General features: G+C 40.3%; 1 protein-coding gene across 2 annotated transcripts in view; it reads right to left on the bottom strand.

The window, feature by feature from the left end:
- Positions 1-21,553, bottom strand: part of LOC133632350 (zinc finger protein 710-like) — a 37,923-nt gene that overhangs the window by 3,534 nt on the left and 12,836 nt on the right. For both annotated transcript variants that reach the window (XM_062024733.1, XM_062024741.1), the window contains exons 2-4: positions 10,580-12,154; positions 6,481-6,672; positions 6,239-6,410 (exon numbers count right to left, since the gene is read on the bottom strand). In XM_062024733.1, coding sequence (XP_061880717.1) covers positions 6,239-6,410; positions 6,481-6,672; positions 10,580-12,154 — 1,939 coding nt within the window. The remainder of the gene's footprint in view (positions 1-6,238; positions 6,411-6,480; positions 6,673-10,579; positions 12,155-21,553) is intronic.

The raw sequence follows: 21,553 nt of genomic DNA, 5'->3' as shown, positions 1-21,553 counted from the left end.
GGCTGCAAAATTGGCTAAAAAAGTTAGAATGATGTTAACACTACCTGCAGCTGTACCTGTTTAATTTAGGACAAAATGAGGTATATCAGGGGTCTCAAACATGCGGCCGAGACGTCATTGTGCGGCCCCCACCTTACTATGAAAGTTTAATGTTAGTGCGGCCCGCAAGTTTTAAATGAATGGCGCTTGACAGCGTTGCGAGTTTTAAATTAATGGCGCTTGACAGCGTTGTGTGCGGAGCTGAGTGGTAGTATAAGGCTCTCAAGGGCGTGCCGCAATGGCACTGCCTTTAGAGTCCCCTAGAAACTGTCACCCATCCATCCATCCATTTTCTACCGTTTATTCCCTTCGGGGTCGCTGGAGCCTATCTCAGCTAGAATCGGGCAGAAGGCGTAGTACACCCTGGACAAGTCGCCACCTCATCACCGCATCATCTTTTTCTCCATACTAACAGCGTGCCGGCCCAGACACATGTTGTACGAGGCTGCTGCAGACACACGCCAGTTATTGCAAAACATACTTGAGGAGCAGCCATACATGTCACACTGAGGGTGGTCATATTTTATTTTATTTATTTTTTAACACTGTTACAAATATGTGCCACACTGTGAATTCACACCAAACAAGAATGACAAACACATTTCGGGAGAACGTCCACAACTAAACACAACAGAAAAAATACCCAGAATCCTTTGCAGCCCTAACTTTTCCGGGCTGCAAAAACACCCCTGCCTCCTCCCAACCCCACGCACCTCAACCCCCCCACACACACCTCAAACTGGACCCCAGCGCTGGGCGAATCAGACGTGTAACACGTTAGTGGTGATGTTAGCCCGTTCGGGGCTAATTGTGCTACCGTAACTGTAAACTCCACGGCGAGCCACCCCCTCCTGTTGGCTCCAGGCAGAGACGATTTTTGATGTAATATTTCTTTGTTGAGCACGGAAGCACCCCGACGTGTCTTATTTCATTTCATTTTTATTTATCTCCTTCATTGATGTGCATCTTTGATCGATAGACAATTATACCTCAATTATTCAATTATACATTTACACACCAATGCCTGAGAAGGAGCAGGATGAAGAAAAATCTTATATTTTTCTGCCCCCTTCAACATAATACGTGGTCTTACTTAATGATATCATATATGATACATATATGATATAAACCAACAATTACATCCAAATATAACGAAAACAAACAAAAAAACACAAAAAGTGCAAAACTTCATGATGTACAAACCAAACAAAAAAAACAAAAGAAGTAATATACACTTCACGGGATGATACAAAACAAATACAAAACCAGGCAAAAAATAAGTAAAATAATAAATATAAATCAAAGTGTAAACACTTATGGCTGTCCATATGATTTTATTGTTCTGACTTTATATATTTTTTCAATTGGAATATATTTTTACAATCTTTTATCTCATTGTAAAGAGAATTCTATAGTTTAACCCCCACCACTGATATGCACATTTGTTTTAAAGTTGTCCTTGAATACTGATGTTGGAAATGACCTTTTCTTCTATGCTCTTCATTCTCACAAGTGATGACAAACATTTTTTGTAAATTTGATGGTAATGTTTTACTTTTAGCCTTAAACATGACACATAATGTGTGTAACTTTACTAGCTCCTGTAATTTCAATGAACCCGAATTAATAAATAATATGTTAGTGTGTTCTAAATAATCTACTTTATGAATAATCCTTGTAGCTCTTTTCTGTAGTTGATACAGAGAAAGTTGCAGTGCACAAGCAATACAATTTGAAACGTCATTATACAACTAGACATGCTGAGGAGTATGCAAAATACCAGGGAGATGAGAGAGTGAACCGGGTTGCAAATTTTAAAACCAGTCTACTGAGGCAACAAGATTTCGTCAAGAAAGCAAGCGAAAAGAGCGATGCAGCAGTCAAAGCTAGCTACATGGTGAGTGAGATGGTTGCTAGGGCGGGAAAGCCATTCAAAGAAGGTGAATTCATTAAAAAGTGCATGTTAGATTTTTTTTTAAGAAATCTTTTCTTGCGGCCCAGCCTCACCCAGTTTCTGCATCCAGTGGCCCCCAGGTAAATTGAGTTTGAGACCCCTGAGGTATATGCTTCGTTATCGATAACTTATATATAATAACATAATAATTATGTTTAGCACTGATTGACATATATTGTATTGATATCTTTAATTTAATAATTTAATATTTAATTTAATGTCAAGTCATCACTAAATGGCCCTGATATGTCAAAAGGCAATAATAAACTATGTTCTTTTCTAATACCTTTATAACTGATAACGGTAGTTCAGCCGGGATATGATCATTTCAAAATTATATTTAGAGCCCCAAAAATCACAAATAATTTCATTAAATTCTCCTTACATCATGTCCGAAAAGGAGTAGGAAGAAGCAAAGTTTATTTAATCCTACCCCTTTCCCACTTCAGAGCGTTTACAAATACATATGTTCACGTCTTCTTTTTGTAACACAAAATTACCTTAGTGAATGATTAATACAGCAGTTCTTGCAATATATAATTAAGTCAGCCATGATAAATAAACATACTGAGATGAAGAATATTCCGTTTTCAATAGGGTTGAAGATATTTCTCATAATTCTTCTTCCTTGTACTTTGTAAGCACTATTAATTTGAACAACCTCAAACTGGATCATATCAGTACAATGTTTAACTTCTTTGCTTAATCCATTCCATTGTTTAATTCCACATACTGATATACTAAAGGTCTTAAATGTTGTACGTGCATACAAATGTTTTAAGTTAGTTTTTCCTCTAAGGTTATACTTCTCTTTAGTTGAGAAGAATTGTTGTACATTCTTGGGTAGCAGTTTATAGTTTGCTTTGTACATCATTTTAGCTGTTTGCAATTTTACCAAATCGTTGAATTTCACAATTTTGGGTTCAATAAATTGTGTTTTTAATGTTCTCTATATCCAACATTACGTATCAGTCTAAATGATCTTTTTTGTAACACGGTTAGTGAATGAAGTGCACATTTGTAGTTATTTCCCCATATATCTGCACAATAACTCAGATATGGTAACACTATCGAGCAGTAGAAAATATGGCGTGATTTTTGGTCCAAAACATATCTTGCTTTGTTCATTATTGAAATATTTCTTGCCACCTTATGTTGCATATTTTTTATGTGTGCGTACATGGAAGAGAATGTAGTGCGTCAGGTTGGATGCAACATGGAGTTATGCTGAATGAAATGTGGTGGTAATTTTACTGTTGGCCTTGGCTTGCCATCAAAGTAGGCCTATGCGATATATATTATTATACATAATATATTTTGATGGTCAAAGTAAGGTAAGGTAATGACAACAATCTGTCCCGACTCCCGACTAAAATATTGCTGCGTAACCTTACAAATACATTTGGCTAATCGACATCAGTAAAATGTGGCATAATTACTTAGTAAACCATCTTGCAAGAAGCATAAACAAGAGAAACCTACATCGTAGGACTCGTCGATTGCCATTTGAAGTTCCTTGGAGTAAGATTCGGCTGCGTATCTGGCAACCTCAGTCATGGAGTGTAGGACGGGACTACAGAATTTTAACTGTGATTGCAGTACCATTTCTGTTCAGATTACTACATATGGCACCTTTAATGTACAATATGTATCGCAATGGGCCCCGCATCCTTAAATGCTTACTGTATGTATGAGGCCCTCGCAGGGAAAAAGTTTGGATACCCCTGAATTTAACAGTTGACATGTGCGTTTGGGTGCCGCTCTGAGACAAATTTGATTTGCAAAAATAACGTTGATTGGCCAAAACGCATTGGACAAAGTTACAGTCGGAAAATCTTGGAGGGACTCATTAATGGCAGAGAGGAGCAAAATGTGATGACAACCATGGAACAGGAACTGGGGTACATACGCTTCTGTCCCGGCTGCTCAGTACAATAATGCACTAAAACGGTTTATAGTTTTTTGTACACGTGCATGGCAGTTAAGTGTGACTTAAAACATAAAACCAAGGAGACAATTAGATTTTGGAACATATTACAATTTCCACTATTGCCTAGTGATCCTATTTAGGGGTATACCGATTGATCAATATATCAATTTGTATCCCTAAGTTTCAAGTTTATCGATCTGTACTCGGCGATTTGGACTTCTGGCACATATGTATCGATCCAACATTGATTCAAAAGGCAATAAATAAATGTTATCGATACTAGAAAAAAGAAAACATAAGATTTAGGAACGGAAGACTTTATATGAAGTTTAGCACTTTTAATTGGACAGGACGTTAAACGTTATTCAAGTCTGTCTGCCCGTCTTTGGCGTCATCAAAACAAAATTGGCAGATAGCTACGGTGGTCGAGAAAAGTCATAACAAATGCAAACGCCACAAGACAGTGTCATAAATTACGACACACAAACTTTCAGCTACAGTACGATTGCAAAAACCACAACAAATACAAACAACACAACACAATAATATGGTCAAAGTAAGGTAAGGGACGGCGTGGCGAAAGTGGGAGAGTGGCCGTGCCAGCAATCTGAGGGTTACTGGTTCAATCCCCACCTTCTACCATCCTAGTCACGTCCGTTGTGTCCTTGAGCAAGACACTTCACCCTTGCTCCTGATGGGACTGGTTAGCGCCTTACATGGCAGCTCCCGCCATAAGTGTGTGAATGTGTGTGAGTGAATGGGTGAATGTGGAAAATAGTGTCAAAGCGATTTGAGTTCCTTAAAAAAGGTAGAAAAGCGCTATACAAGTACAACCCATTTACCATTTACCAATATAAAGCCACAACTTAACTTTAAGCCGCAAAGGATGCGACGGACAAAAGGAAAGTGACAGCTGAGCAAGTTTGCAGACGGACCAGCTTGAAACATAAGGTTAAAAACAGTGTGATAAACACAGTATATTAGTATGATTGAGAAAGTAAAAAAAAATGTAATTCATGACCGAAAAAGTGGTCACAACTTACTTACTTCCAACTTTGTTCATTACACCCTCGGCCATTTGGTCCATGTGTCGCTGAAACTTGTCTGCTGTCACTTCCGTTAATGTCTTTATAATGTTCCGTGTTTAATCAGGTCAAAGCTCTACTAATTCAGTCTGAAAAGATTTGGTTGCACTTAATTTTTCAGGTAAATCTACTGCTAATTCAACCTCAAAAGATGTTGGTTGCATTTTATTTTCTATAATAATATTGTATTATTTCTATAATGGGAAAAAAAAAAGCAGAAGCAGTATGTAAATCTACTATTAAAATGTTGGTTACTGTACTTTGATTGAAAAGTTCGCAAATGTTGAAAATGTGAGCAGAAAAGTTTTCCTTTTGTTATTTCAACCTAAAGTGTTGGTTGCACTTTATTCAAATATGATGTAAATGCAAAGACCAATTATTGTGGTTTACGTTCGTATTTGTATCCATAATTCATCCATCCAGCCATCCATCCATCTTTTTCCGCTTATCCGAGGTCAGGTCGCGGGGACCGCAGCCTAAGCAGGGAAGCCCAGACTTCCCTCTCCCCAGCCACTTCATCCAGCTCCTCCTGGGGGATCCCGAGGTGTTTCCAGGCCAGCCGGGAGACATAGTCTTCCCAACGTGTCCTGGGTCTTCCCCGTGGTCTCCTACCGATCGGACGTGCCCGAAACACCTCCCTGTCGAGGCGTTCGGGTGGCATCCTGACCAGATGCCCGATTTACCTCATCTGGCTCCTCTCGATGTGGAGGAGCAGCGGCTTTAGTTTGAGCTCCTCCCGGATGACAGAGCTTCTCACCCTATCTCTAAGGGAGAGCCCCGCCACCCGGCGGAGGAAGCTCATTTCGGCCGCTTGTACCCGTGATTTTGTCCTTTCGGTCATAACCCAAAGCTCATGACCATAGGTGAGGATGGGAACGTAGATCGACCAGTAAATTGAGAGCTTTGCCTTAATAATAATTCATTTATACATAATTCCCTGAGAAGAAATAAGAGGAATATAGGAAACTTTACTTGCAATTGCCAGTATCCACTATTTATTTCATTGTCACACTGGTTGCTTTCTTTGCTAAAAAGTTACTGAATCGCTTGGGATCGTATCTTTCTACAATAATAATAATAATAATGTTGTTCCTGAATAGTACCGGCAAACACAAATACTGAATTGAATCATTGCACCCCTAGTCAAAATAGAGCCATGTGTGCAAACAAAACCTCACTATTACAACTGCAATATGAAATATGTGTATGCAGAAGTTTTAGCAGGCTGACCTTGTCCTTCAGGGGACACGTCCATCCCGTGTTTGACCTTCATGTGCCTGCTGAGGTTGCCCTTCAGGTTGAACTTGCTAGTGCAGTAGGGGCACTTGAAAGGCTTACTGCCAGCGTGCAGATGCATGTGGCCCAGCAGGTTGTACATTCTGTTGAAAGATTTGCCACACACCTGGAAACAGCAGAGGACATGATTATCTACTGTATGTCTACTGAAGTGACGCCTGACCTTTCACACTCGCCTTGCATTTGAAGGGCTTGACGGGCAGGTGGACGATCATGTGGGTCTTTAGTGTCTGTTTCTGAATGAAGCTCTTGAAGCAGACGTGACACTGGAAGGGCCGCACGCTGTTGTGGATGAGCATGTGTCTCTTGAGGTTGGCAGACAGTGTGAACTCGCGCGAACATACTTCACACTTGTGGCCTTTTGTGCCCTGCAAGATGCAAAAAACCCCCAAAACTCAACATTTAACATGCAGGGTTTAAATTACGAGGCACACTACCCGGATATAACCAGCAGAGGTGCTGTCTAAAGAAGCTAAAAACACCTGCAAATGGTAGGAGCTTGCAAATAAAGTCAGATTTTCAGCTATCACTGTTAAAGGGGTACTGTACCTTTTGGGGGAGTTTGCATATCATTCACAATCCTTATGTAAGACAAGAACACATGTTTTTCTTTTATGCATTTTAACTCGTGAAATATGGCACATACAAGGCGGCTAACAATGCAGCAAATAAGAGTACACTATTCTGTCCATGAATGAAGCAGTTTTAAAAAAACATCCAAAAACTGCCAACAATACTCCATTTACATATCGTGACCTGAATATTAACCAATTATTTGCAATATTGTTATTTTAAGCGCTAATACAAATGAACTATTTTTAGTGGCATCGTGATCACACAGAGAGCCAATTAGCTTATGATGCTATATTGACATACTGAACCAGTGAGATGCTGCATCGCCTCGGAACTGGTGAAAGTTAACTCTAGATTATAAATCACACCTCTCACCTGGATAGTAGAACGTTGTTGCCATAAACCGAGAAGTTAGTTAACTTTGACATTCAATTTAGACCCGGAGATGGCAAGAAAGACAGTAAAAAAAACACTAAGTTTGCTGCCACCTTTTTTTTGTTTTTACCTCGGGTGAATTGTGATTAATTCTTCCTCTAAACGGGAAGATATGAACATTCCATGAGTCTGCATCCCAGTGAGAGCAGATATTTTACAGCAAGTGTTTATTATGTTCATAGTTTGTATTTCTTGTTTAGTACTTAGCATTACTGCTACATGATGCTTAGCGTTTCACTGCTGCATCTGTTTAGCACACAGCTTCTAAAACTTGAAGCTCATCCTCCTTACATCGAGGCTCGAAAATATAAGGTTCTGGATCATCATTAGTCCCAAAGTAGTCTTTGATAGCTCTCATTAAGTCTGCCATGATTAGTAGTGTTGTTGAAGAGAAAAGCGAACGTTGTAATGCGTCTGTAAAATAATACACGGCCCGTATGCTTAAATATTACATGTTATTATAAATGTGCCTGTTACTAGATGCTATATATATTTACAGCATGTATAAAAAAACGTTGATGGAAGTTTTTTTAAGCACCGTGTAATCGGGATTGAGCGACTCTGATTGCTAGCTGAGTTTTGCTAGCGTTTATTTAGGAGTTAGAATGTGTTCTTGTCTTACATAATGAGGAATGATAGGCAAAATCTCCCCCCCACCCCAAAAAAGTACAGTTGTCCTTTAAAGTTTAAGAACCTTTTGAAAGTGTACCGTCAATTGAAGTTTTAACCATCCCAAAAAACCCAAACCATCATTTCGTTTGACGTTGCCCAATCCTGTGAGACTTCAGCAAATCTCGTAACATTTCAATTTGGAAAGCGACCAAAATTTTGAATGCAAAATGAGCCTGAAACAATCGTCCTGCATAATGTGTAAAAATACACCTGTAAAGTTGGATCTAAAGATTGAACTCTATGTAAAGTCATCCCTTGCTACATCACACTTCGAATGTCATGGCTTCACTACATTGCAGAAGTCTTTTTTTTTTTTTTTAAAGCATATTGCAGATAGATACTTCATTCATTTCGGAGAAAAAAATCACATTTCCAGCAGCTTTACAAGGGTAGCAAGATTTCGGAAAAAGGTACTAAAAATGGCTGTTTATATGGCCTAAATTAAGTGTTAAATTAATTATATTTATGAATTACAGTTAAAAATGCAACAATAAACAGTATTAATGATAACCGCAGTAAACCTCCCGATGGTTAGTATCGTTTTTAAATTAAAATGATCGTAAAACTGTTTGATAACTGCACTTTAATAAACTCACAGACTAACTGGCACCACCTCACCAGCTTATATGCCAACATGAAAACAAGAGACATTAACGTCTTTTCCCATTAGGAAACAACATAGCCCAATCTGAACTTGCAGAAACATAGTACTGTCTGAGCAACTCAAATATTCAATTGCGCACATTAAATATAAAAGTTGTGTTCACTTAGTACAGAGTGATTGTTCTATACTCAGAGGAATACGAGACAGGTGTTTTTACGGTGCGTTCAAGGTTCTCTGAACCGAGTAGAATTCCGCAACGCCTGCCAGAAATAATAATAGATTTTATTTGTGAGGCACTTTTCATTTATAAACATCTTAAAGTGCTACTGTACAAACAAATATTTAAAACAATAAAAGTGTATCCATTAAAACAGATAAAATACTAAGACTAAAACACTATCAGTGAAGCATAAGAAATACAAAACACGCAAAATAGTGTTTTTAACAATTTGTCTAAGTCAGGGGTCGGCAACCTTTACCACTAAAAGAGCCATTTTGACAAGTTTCACAAATTAAAGAAAACAATGGGAGCCACAAAACTCTTTTGAAAATCTAAAATGAATTAACACTGCATACAAAGCTTTTTTTGCTGTGTACTATGTTTTAACCAGGGGTCTCAGACACACGCCCCTGCCCGCACCTTAATATAAAAATGTAATGTCAGTGCGGCCCGCGAGTTTTAAATGAGTGGCACATGACGTCTTACTTGCCAAACCTCCCAATTTTTCCGGGAGACTCCCGAATTTCAGGACTTGATGGCACTGCTTTTGACGCCCTCTACAGCCTGTTCAAACAGCGTACCTGCTCGGCCACATGTTGAATTTAGCTTCTGCTTAAATACGTAAGCGACAGCAAGGCATACTTGGTCAACAGCCACACAGCTTACACTGACGTGGCCGTATGAAACAACTTTAACACTGTTACGTTACAAATATGCGCCACACTGTGAACCCACACCTAAGAAGAATGACAAACACATTTCTGGAGAACATCTGCACTGTAACACAACATAAACACAACAAAACAAATACCCAGAATCCCATGCAGCCCTAACTCTTCCGGTCTACATTGTACACATTCAACAATACCGCAATAATAATGATAACGATGATCATTTTTGTCATGATAATCTTGATATGAAATTTTCATATTGTTACATTGTCTGTTAGAATCATCGTGTGGGGATCAACAAATAATATTCAAGCATGACTTCTGTTTTTGGGTTAAGGGCGATCCCTACTAAACACAACACGGCGCTATCTATTTTTGCCACAACAATCTCAACTTCACAACTTTTTAGCAAAACAACTTTTTGATTTAATTCATTTTAAACCTCTGCCTCACATCTCCACATTGGTGAGGCTTTGACTTGAGCGATATCTAACAAGACAGCTGGACATTCAGCGCCGTACCTCAGGCTAACAGACTGCTATCAGCTATTATCTGCTGCCCCGGCCAAAGTGGAGATGAACTCTTTTGATGCACTTCAACTTTAACATCAATAACACAGCTTTGGCTTGATCAACGCAGAATGTCAGCGCAGACACACAATGCTGACATAGAATGCTAACATCATAGCTAAATATCGTAGCTGTGAGTGTCAAGTTGACCAAGTTTTTGCAGAACAACACATGTCGGTGGTTTCACTCATGGAAGGGTAGTTTTAACTTAGGGAAACTTGGAGGATCCTCCGGGCTACCGGTAAGTACTGTACTACAATCTAATCGTGAAACGATTAAGGTGACTATATGGATGTTTGAGGGCTTTAATATTGTTAAAAACTGTATGTGTTAACAATTTTTTAAATTCTCTATGAAAATATTTGATCTATTATAAAAAATCCTACTTCGCAAAAATGTGTTGTCTCGTCCGTGTCCAGTCCAAAATAACCCCAAAAAACTAAGGACAACTCTAAATCCCCAGTAAAACATTTGAAAAGTTAATGTTCCACTCCAGTCCTGCAGGTGGCAGTAAAGCTCTGAGATAGTTACCTTGTGTGTGAGCGAGTGCTGACGTAGATGGTGCAGTTGCACAAACTCCAATCCGCACTGCGAGCAGGTGTAAGGTCTGGGGCTCTGATGCTTCAGCAGGTGGTTCTGGAGCTGACTGCGGTATGCGAAGGACTTGTTGCACTCAGTGCACTGGAAGGTGTGAGGGCCCTGGTGGCTGACCTGATGACGCTTGAGGTGGGCGTACGTGGGGAACTCCAGGCCGCACTGCGAGCACACGTGGCAGCGGCCGCGCTCGTGCTTGACCTCGTGCGCCCGCAGCTCGCTGGGGTAGGCGAAGCCGCGGCGGCAGAAGCGGCAGCTGTAGGGCTTGACGTCGGTGTGCTGCAGCATGTGGCGCTTCAGGTGGCTGGTCTGCGTGAAGCCCTTCTTACACACGGTGCACTTGTGTGGCCGGGTGCCCTGGTGGGTGAGCAGGTGGGTCTGGAGGTGGCTGGGCTGCTTGAATAACTTGCCGCAGTGGGGGCACGCGTGCGGTTTGATTCCGTTGTGGCCCAGAATATGCGTGACCAGGTTGTACTTGGACGTGTAAGACTTGTCGCACATTCGACACTTCCAGCGCTTAAGACCATCCCCCACGTCCACGCAGTAGGACTCGTCAATCTGGATGTTGATGTCGAGTCTGTCCACCCTGCGGCCGCCGTGTCTTCTAGGGGGCTGCGGCTGCTGAGGCTGCTGCTGGTGCTGCTGCTGCCCAACCCCGCTCCCATCCGTCCACATTATGTTCTGGTTACTGTCTTCGTACTCAGTCCCCATGGCGATTTCCCCCGAATCGTAGCTGCCAACTTCGCTGGTTTGGAAGTAGCTGCTGATGGCTTCATCTTGTTGGCTCGGCTTCATCATATTGTTCCCCTGGTGATCAACTTCCGCCTCATCCTCTCGGACACTTCGACCATGACCCCCAAGGGGGCGCTGGCCCTGCAGTCCCCTGTGCTCCCCTCCTCTGTGGGGCACCTGAGTAGGAGGCGGGTGGACGTGTGTGTTGGCTTGCTGCTGGTTGGAGGCCTCACGCTCACATTCTGCACAGTTCTTGTTGGTCCCTCGTAGGGTGGCCGGGTCCACTTGAATTAAACCCCCTCTGGGAGCCATATTGTTAAGCATATGAACACAGGAGCTCATACCAGAGTTCACCACTTCCCCTTTGATGTGACACACGGTCCCATCAACTGCTTGAGGCCTGTGACGCTCAGGCAACACCATCTTCACATCGGGATGCTGAGGAGCGCCCTGCTGCCACCTCCTCTGGCTGCAGCTGGGTTGCATCTGTCCGTCTTCAGTTAAGTTGTCTCCGAGGTAATCTCCGTTGGCGCCTATGAGCTGGTCCGCGTACTCGTAGTCCACTCCGTCTACTGGCGGTGCGGGAGACTCTTTTGATTCGCCGGTGTAGAAGCCGTTGGGTGCGATGGTAGCGCCGAAGACTTCATTCTGGGAGATGAGACCTAGCACGGCGGCCTGGGCCAAGGACAGCACGACGACTGGATCTGTTTGTGTGCCTGTGTCCACCAGCCTGGCCATTACCTTGGGCTCACATCTACCCAGGCGCCGGCTCGCCTCCTCCTGCAGACACAAAAGACAAAGAGGCATGTACTTCAGTAAATGTAGAGCACGATTAGTACAAATACGTAACATTTTGTAAAAATGTTGATCAATTAAGCAGAATCATCAAAAAAAACTGCGCAGGAGCTAAGAAACAAGCAGTCAAGCACTCAGAGTGGACTCAGTCAGACTTTCATAATGTAACAATTTTCCACACCAACAAAACAAGAAGAAGGCACCCAAAAGCCCAGTTAGGCTCCACTTTTCAAACTAGCTTGATGCTAATGTATAATGGATTTACCATAGACATGCTAATGATTAGCATTACCAATTTTACATGACGATTTCAACACTTCCAAATTTGGTCATTAAAACTTCAACTAAGATGCACGTTACAATCAAACAGCTAGTGTGTAATAAGTACAATACTTACAGTTTAAACACTTTATGGCTCAACCAAAGAAAAAACTGTCACATTCAACCTAATGACTACTTCCTGGCTAAGGCAACACACTGTAGACTACTGCCATCTAATGTTTAATTGGAACTGCCAGCAAAATCTCCTATATTTTACAGTAAAGTACTTGCAAATGAGACACACAAGTGTAAGAAATCAAGACAACAAATGGCCAGAACAGCTCAGCTTTTAATTAACATTTATTAACACATTTGGACACACCAAATTACTGAAAATTGGAAATTGATAATGGTACTCAACATTAACAGCTACCAGGAATTGATACTGTATTGATTAAAATGTAAAAGGTACCCATCACAATCAGTGAAACAGTTGTTATTAAATTGATATTAATGAAAAAGTTTTTTGTTTGCAATTTTTTTTCTCTGAAATATATTCATGGTCATTCTGCACCTTCATTAATGGCTTCCTGCTTGGCACGTGTACCAGCTACTAAAGTTCATGGAGATGACTTATTCTGTAATCTTTCTGTAACATGTAACCCAGTGACGGAGTGGGATTAAAACACAATAAGAGACTAGAAGAAGGAATGGAGAAGAAATGATGGAGGAAGTAGACAGAAAAAGAAGGAATGGTAGAGCGGAAGAGAGTTGAGAAGAAAAAAGGGGGAGGGGAAGAGAAGAAGATGAACGTCAGGCTACAGGAGGAAGAAAGATATGTGGAAACAGTGAGAATGAAAATGACAAAAAAACAGCTACAGGAAGAAATAACTAAACAAACATCAACAGTGTGTCAGCAACCATGTAAAAAATAGCCGCAGCAAACTAATAATTAGCACCATGGCCAGTAAACTCACCACACTCCTCTTGCTGTGAGGCTTCAGGTGCTTTAAGGACCTCATCCTTCAGAGCTGAGTGCCGAATAAGGCGAGGCTCGCTCTCCTATATATACGCTGGGAATGGAGGGAGGCGGGGCTATCAGTCTGATCCTATTTCAGCTCAAATAAATGTGTCTGGGGCATTATTTATTGTCCTAATGCCTTAAAAATAAATTGAATCCTTCTATCTGTTTATTCTCTTTCTATTGCTTCCCGAGGCATCCGAGCATCCATCATGCATCAGAGGAGAGAAAGAGTGCAGACTGTAGCACGAATGAGAGAGCAAGAGATGCTTGGTGAATGAGTGACAGGTGGATGAGCGAATGAAGGATGGCAGAGAGAGAGAGACAGAGACGGAGAGAGAAGCAGGGGAAGAATACTGGAGGAAAACATTGAGAGGTAGTGGTGGGTGGGCTGAGTGGAGAAGAATTAGATGATAAGGGCTAAAGATGAAGACTTTATACTGGCATTACACATAAAACTGAGACAGCACTAACTGTGGTCTAAGCAAGTTTATCCCATCTCTAAGCCACACAGGAAAATACTGTACATACGACAAACAGCTCAATTTTTGTTTCATCTGACCACAGAACTTTTCTCCAGAAGGTCTTATCTTTGTCCGTGTGATCAGCAGCAAACTTTAGACAAGCCTTAACGTGTCGCTTCTGGAGCAAGGGCTTCCTTTTTGCATGGTAGCCAAACAGTTACATTTTTGTTTCATCTGACATCACATGGACAAAGATAAGACCTTCTGGAGGAAAGTTCTGTGGTCAGATGAAACAAAAATAGAGCTATTTGGACACAATAACCAGCAATATCTTTGGAGGAAAAAAATGTGAGGCCTTTAATCCCAGGAACACCATACCTACCGTCAAGCATGGTGGTGGTAGTATTATGCTCTCGGCCTGTTTTGCTGCAAATGGAACTGGTGCTTTACAGAGAGTAAACGGGCCAATGAAAAAGGAGGATTACCTCCAATTTCTTCAGGACAACCTAAAATCATCAGCCCGGAGGTTGGGTCTTGGTCGCAGTTGGGTGTTCACACAGGACAATGACCCCAAACACACGTCAAAATTGGTAAAGGGATGGCTAAATAAGGCTACAATTAAGGTTTTAGAATGGCCTTCCTAAAGTCCTGACTTTGGACAATGCTGAAGAAACAAGTATATGTCAGAAAACCAACAAATTTAGCTGAACTGCACCAATTTTGTCAAGAAGAGTGGTCAAAAATTCAACCAGAAGCTTGTGGATGGCTACCAAAAGCACCTCATTGCAGTGAAACTTGCCAAGGGACATGTAACCAAATATTAACATTGCGGTATGTATACTTTCGACCCAGCAGAGTTGGTCACATTTTCAGTAGACCCATAACAAATTCATAAAAGAACCAAACTTCATTAATGTTTTTGTGACCAACAAGTGTGTACTCCAATCACTCTATCACAAAAAAATAAGAGTTGTAGAAATGATTGGAAACTCATGACAGCCATTACATAATGTTCTTTACAAGTGTATGTAAAGTTTTGACCACCACTGTATAACAAAAACATAAAATATTAAATATATACCGTTCTTAAAGGCCTACTGAAACCCACTACTACCGACCACGCAGTCTGATAGTTTATATATCAATGATGAAATCTTAACATTATAACACATGCCAATACGGCCGGGTTAACTTATAAAGTGACATTTTAAATTTGCCGCTAAACTTCCGGTTCGAAACGCCTCTGAGGATGACGTATGCGTGTGACGTAGCCCGGCGAACACGGGTATGCCTTCCACATTGAAGCCGATACGAAAAAGCTCTGTTTTCATTTCATAATTCCACAGTATTCTGGACATCTGTGTTCGTGAATCTGTTTCAATCATGTTCATTGCATTATGGAGAAGGAAGCCGAGCAAGCAAAGAAGAAAGTTGTCGGTGCGAAATGGACGTATTTTTCGAACGTAGTCAGCCACAACAGTACACAGCCGGCGCTTCTTTGTTTACATTCCCGAAAGATGCAGTCAAGATGGAAGAACTCGGATAACAGAGACTCTAACCAGGAGGACTTTTGATTTGGATACACAGACGCCTGTAGAGAACTGGGACAACACAGACTCTTACCAGGATTACTTTGATTTGGATGACAAAGACGCAGACGTGCTACTGTGAGTATGCAGCTTTGGCTTTTTTTTGCGTATGTACGTAACTTTTTTAAAATATATAAGCTTTATGAACCTTGGGTTAGGTGAACGGTCTTTTGGGCTGAGTGATTGTGTGTGTTGATCATGTGTTTGAATTGTATTGGCGTGTTCTATGGAGCTAGGAGCTAGCAGAGGAGCTAGGAGCTAGCATAACACGTACCGTACCGTACGTGCGCGTCACGTACGTAACTTTTTAAAAATATATAAGCTTTATGAACCTTGGGTTAGGTGAACGGTCTTTTGGGCTGAGTGATTGTGTGTGTTGATCATGTGTTTGAATTGTATTGGCGTGTTCTATGGAGCTAGGAGCTAGCAGAGGAGCTAGGAGCTAGCATAACACGTACCGTACCGTACGTGCGCGTCACGTACGTAACTTTTTAAAAATATATAAGCTTTATGAACCTTGGGTTAGGTGAACGGTCTTTTGGGCTGAGTGATTGTGTGTGTTGATCAGGTGTTTGAATTGTATTGGCGTGTTCTATGGAGCTAGGAGCTAGCAGAGGAGCTAGGAGCTAGCATAACAAACACGCAGGTGTTATTATGCAGGATTAATTTGTGGCATATTAAATATAAGCCTGGTTGTGTTGTGGCTAATAGAGTATATATATGTCTTGTGTTTATTTACTGTTGTAGTCATTCCCAGCTGAATATCAGGTACCGTGAGTATGCAGCCTTGGCTGCTAAACATTCGATAACTTGACCGTATGTGCGCGTCACGTACGTAACTTTTTAAAAATATATAAGCTTTATGAACCTTGGGTTAGGTAAACGGTCTTTTGGGCTGAGTGATTGTGTGTGTTGATCAGGTGTTTGAATTGTATTGGCGTGTTCTATGGAGCTAGGAGCTAGCAGAGGAGCTAGGAGCTAGCATAACAAACACGCAGGTGTTTTTATGCAGGATTAATTTGTGGCATATTAAATATAAGCCTGGTTGTGTTGTGGCTAATAGAGTATATATATGTCTTGTGTTTATTTACTGTTGTAGTCATTCCCAGCTGAATATCAGGTCACCCCCGGCTCTCACAGCATCTTCCCTATCTGAATAGCTTCAACTCCCCACTAGTCCTTCACTTGCACTTTACTCATCCACAAATCTTTCATCCTCGCTCAAATTAATGGGGAAATTGTCGCTTTCTCGGTCCGAATCTCTCTCACTTCATGCGGCCATCATTGTAAACAATAGGGAACTTTGCGTATATGTTCAACTGACTACGTCACGCTACTTCCGGTAGGTGCAAGCCTTTTTTTTATCAGATACCAAAAGTTGCAATCTTTATCGTCGTTGTTCTATACTAAATCCTTTCAGCAAAAATATGGCAATATCGCGAAATGATCAAGTATGACACATAGAATAGATCTGCTATCCCCGTTTAAATAAAAAAAATTCATTTCAGTAGGCCTTTAATGAACTCTATTGTTGCTGCAACTCAAGTTACATTTTGATATTTTCTTTGTTAAAAAAAAGAAAAGAAACATCCATCCATCCATCCATCCATTTTCTACCGACAATATGCAAATTAATGCACTCACTAAGTGGCTCAAGAAGATCTCAACATAAATAATTGAAAAAAGACATCTCAGTAAGATTTTGTTTAAAAATTAACAAAAGTGGGCAGGAGCTTTAGACTGAATCTCAACATGTTTGGGAGACTTGTTCACAGCTTGTCAACAAGAACATTTTGGAGTGGTTGAAGTGTGCATTTGATGAGTTTTGATTAATTTACTGCCTCAATTGTAACTTACTCTTAGTATTAAAGTAGAACAACACTATTATGCCTGAGCCTCTGTTCGTCATGTCATGTTAGCTAGCTGGTCTTGGCTATCTTAGCATTCTACATTTTCTTAAGTAAAAAGTTAGTTCTTGTGTCAGTCAGTACGTTTCAATGCACTAAATTAGTCTGATTTCTCTTATAATTTGGTTTCTTCTATTTTCACACCTACATGTGAAGTTCCGATTTCCATGTTTCATATCTAATGCGACTGTTGGCCATACGTTGTGTGCCTCTTGTGCACATGAGGGCGATTGTGGTCATTTCAGCTTGTTTAGCTTTATTGGAATGTAATTAGAAGAGAATGCTACATAAAAAGAAATTAGTAACTCTTAAGCTCCAGATCTAACAAATTACTACAATTTACCACTGCTATTTGGTGGTGTTGGTATTGTTTTAATGTGTTTAAATGACACCTGTGGTTACTATGATCATTAGAGACATACAAAATGATTGTTATTTTGGTGAACTGCTTTGACTATTCACGGTCAATGCAACGCAGTGAGTTATTTTTAATTACGGTTTTACATGTCAGTGAAATTGTGTCAACTGTTGTATATGGACGTTTATTCTTACATCACTAAATGTATAAAGTATGAACAACGATGTCGTGGATGATCTGAATGAATGAAATCAATGCTGTTTTAAAGTCATGTGATTTACCCCTATTAATCGCTGAATATGTCATCCACTTGCCTCAGCGTAACATCCCCGACCACAGGAAATACCTAGTATTCTCTGCAGTTTATTGAGGAATTATGGTAATTTTGGCAAGTATTAATTTTAAAATTAACATAGTAAACTTGCTGCCACTAAGGTCTGGTGTGACCACGGTGGATTAAAAGTCAATACAGGTTAGGTGTTTGCATCAAACGTTATTTAGCAGTTGTGAAATTGGTCAAAATATTTTAAAATATATGATATAAAAACCTACCTGTTAAATAAGTGTCAAGATGTACTCAAAGAAGACACTTAAATGTGTGTAGAAAACTGGTAGAGAAAAACCTCCAAACAGCCGTATTTTCACACTAAAACTTGTTTGTATACACAATGAAATCAATACAAGTAAAAATATGAGTAAAAAATAATGCGTGAATGTTTTAGGATTGTCCTGATACCAATATTTTGGTACCAGTACCAGTACCAAAATGTATTTTGATACTTTTCAAAATCAAGTGGACCACAAACAAATGTCATTACTAGCTTCATTTTAACAGAAAATCTTACGATACATTGAACATATGTTTCTTATTACACTCAAAAAACAATTTTAGAAGATTAAAATAAAAACTAAAAGTCATAAAAACACTGGGCTTTTCTTATTGCACTCATACAATTGTTAAATATTTTTTAAAACATATATCGTGCCATAATCTAGGATTAGAAAGATAATAGAATAGAAAGCTTTATTGACATTGTATTAAATGCTTCATGGTTTATGTTTGCCACTCTTGGTCTGTGCTTTAACAGAAATAAAATCCTTACTAAATACTAAAAACAATACGGCAAAAAGTACACAGCTAAGACATGTAGCAGGTAAAACACACATTGATAAAAGATCAAACACAACCTGTGGCAATTTGTTACAAAATTCAGTCATTTCACAAGCATTAGTTTACGTTACGTGGGCGGTTTGACATGCACTAATAATTGGCAACAAGACGCTGTGTGTGCGTCTACGTATCTGTATGTGCACAGCAGGAGAGATGGTTAACTACATTCCCTTTAAAATCATTGTGCCGGTCTGGATAATTGTTATTTAAATGTTTACCTACATTTGAAGCAAAGATTGTAATACTTTAAATCCACCTCTGGCGAGGCATGTTTTAAAGTAGCGCTCGCACCCCTTGCAGCGTGGCGCTTCCGTGTTTAAAGCGTCACGTTTATCGGTAGTTTCGAAGCCCAAATACCTCCAAATTGCGCTTCACGCACCCTCTTTAATAACCAGTAGAAATGCCATTTTTTGCCATTCTTCCTTGCGATGCCAAAGCAGTATGAGCGAAGAACCACTACTGAAAAAGAAATGATCTATATAGTCATTGAATTTGTAGCACAATATAATGAGTTATGGTGGCGGTAAAATCATTTTTAAACGCCAGACATTTATCCATAAATATATGGAAAAGCTGCGGATGGTGTTTTTGACAAAGAAGTAACTAACAGATGATACTGTAAAAGTCCACTCTCCAGGGTAAATTCTGTACATTATCATTGCATTATATTGTAATGTTTGGATACAAACACTGGTTTTCGTTTTACTACATTTTGGTGTGTTTTGGGGACCCAAGATGTATCAATTGAATAGAATTGCAATGGGGAATGTTGATTTTTGATACTTGTATTTTAGGTTACAAACTAAATAATAAATAAATGAAGACATATTTCCAAATTATTAAAATATATATGAATTAATAGAAATTAATAACAATGGAGAAATGATAATCAAAAGGGGTGACCATTATATTATTATTATTCTCAAAAACCGTTACCTAATACCTTTACTTCACATAAAAACAGCAACATGTATTGGACAAATTTACTTTTTTACATTGGTTACATGCCTGAGAAGAGGCATTAGTGTTTTTTGCCACTTGTTGAGTGGATGCAAAAACTAAGCAACACCACAATGACAGACAGAGGCTTTTACATGGAGCGGGTCATTGAAGTGCTAAATGGGGAATCAAATATGCATCGATTTCAAACTAATCAACATTGTCTTGCCAATAAAGTTTGTATTATTGTAAATGTCACATGGAGGTGCAGTAAACAACAGGATAGAGAGAACATGGAGAGAAGAGGGGAGAGAAAGAGAGAGAGGCTGCAGAGGACAAAATGGGGGCATAATAGAGGAAGCAAAGAGAAAAAAAGAGAACAGATGATTGCAGGGAATGAACAAGGGATTGAAGGAGAGAGCGAGAGAGAGAGAGAGAGAGAGAGAGACTGCAGTGGGGGAAGGGAGGATAGATAGGAAGAGAAAAAGGGAGAAAAGATTGGGGAAGAAGGGCTGATAGGGAATGGAGAGCAAAGGGAAGTGAAAAAATGGGTAGAGTGGGGAGGAGAAAGGGGGGAGGGGAGGAAAGCCGAAGAGAGAAAAACAGAAAGAGGAAGGAGGGAGAAAAAACGGTAGAGCGAGCAAGGGAGGGATAAAGAGAGCACAAAGCCAAGCCTGAAAAAAACATGGCGGCAGTGAAGGGAAAGGAAGAGAATCTAAAGAACATTGTTTGCACTCCTTTCTTCACACTGATGACATGAACAAGTGTCACCTGTAACACGCACTAAATTAGTCTGATTTCCCGAATAGTTCGTTTTTTTGTATTTTCACACCTGCGTGTAAAGTCCAGGTGTCCATGCAATCTCTCTAATTTGATTATTGGTCATACGCTGTGTGCCTCCCGTACACCGGGGGTGCTTATTTCATTTTAGCGCGGACGAAGGATTTGCTTTTACGGTTGACCTATGACGTCACACTAGGCATTGCGGATCCTTACCACTTGTTTTAACCGATGTCCGCTATAATATTGACAGATTACAAATATTGCGTCTCTAGAGGCTATGCTGATGTTAAATAGCAGACAGCATCAAGAAATGATCTTGGATTGCGCTACGAACATGATGCTTCTACCAAGAATGTATAGGAGCAGATTCAGATCTGATGCAAAGGAATTTTCGGACGCAGAATCATGGAAACCAAACTTCTGAATGTTTCAAGAGTTTATTCAAAAGGTTCTGTCGATTCATGAAAGGAGTTTTAAATCTGCAGGAAAAGATTGTTCGTGCCACGACTGATACTGTTCCAGATGAGGTTTTCTATTATTCTGGACTATCGGTTCCGGTTTCCTGTTTTCCGTGAGTGACTGCTCGCTGTTGCGAAAAAAGCGAAGTATTATCTTTCTATCTGTGTGCTTCTAATTGTTTTACAGCTTTTTTAATTCCTTCCCAAACATACTTGGTAGTCTTATCTAACTTGCAAACCACCCGCTCTCTGTCTCACTGCTCCTCTCTCAGCTAGCTAGCTGCTAAGCTAACGAAGTTTAGCGCGGCGAAGGCGGCGACTGTCTGAAAGAATTTGCACCCACACGTGGCGACCACTTCTCCAAAGACAGTAAGAACTCGACTCGGTGAAAGAACAACGTGAGTATGGCTCCCTGCTCTTCGTACACTGTTCT

This window comes from Entelurus aequoreus, linkage group LG02 (genome assembly GCF_033978785.1).
Source record: "Entelurus aequoreus isolate RoL-2023_Sb linkage group LG02, RoL_Eaeq_v1.1, whole genome shotgun sequence".
NCBI lineage: Eukaryota > Metazoa > Chordata > Actinopteri > Syngnathiformes > Syngnathidae > Entelurus > Entelurus aequoreus.
Note: the sequence above shows the minus strand (reverse complement) of the source record. Positions and strands in the feature narration are given on the sequence as shown.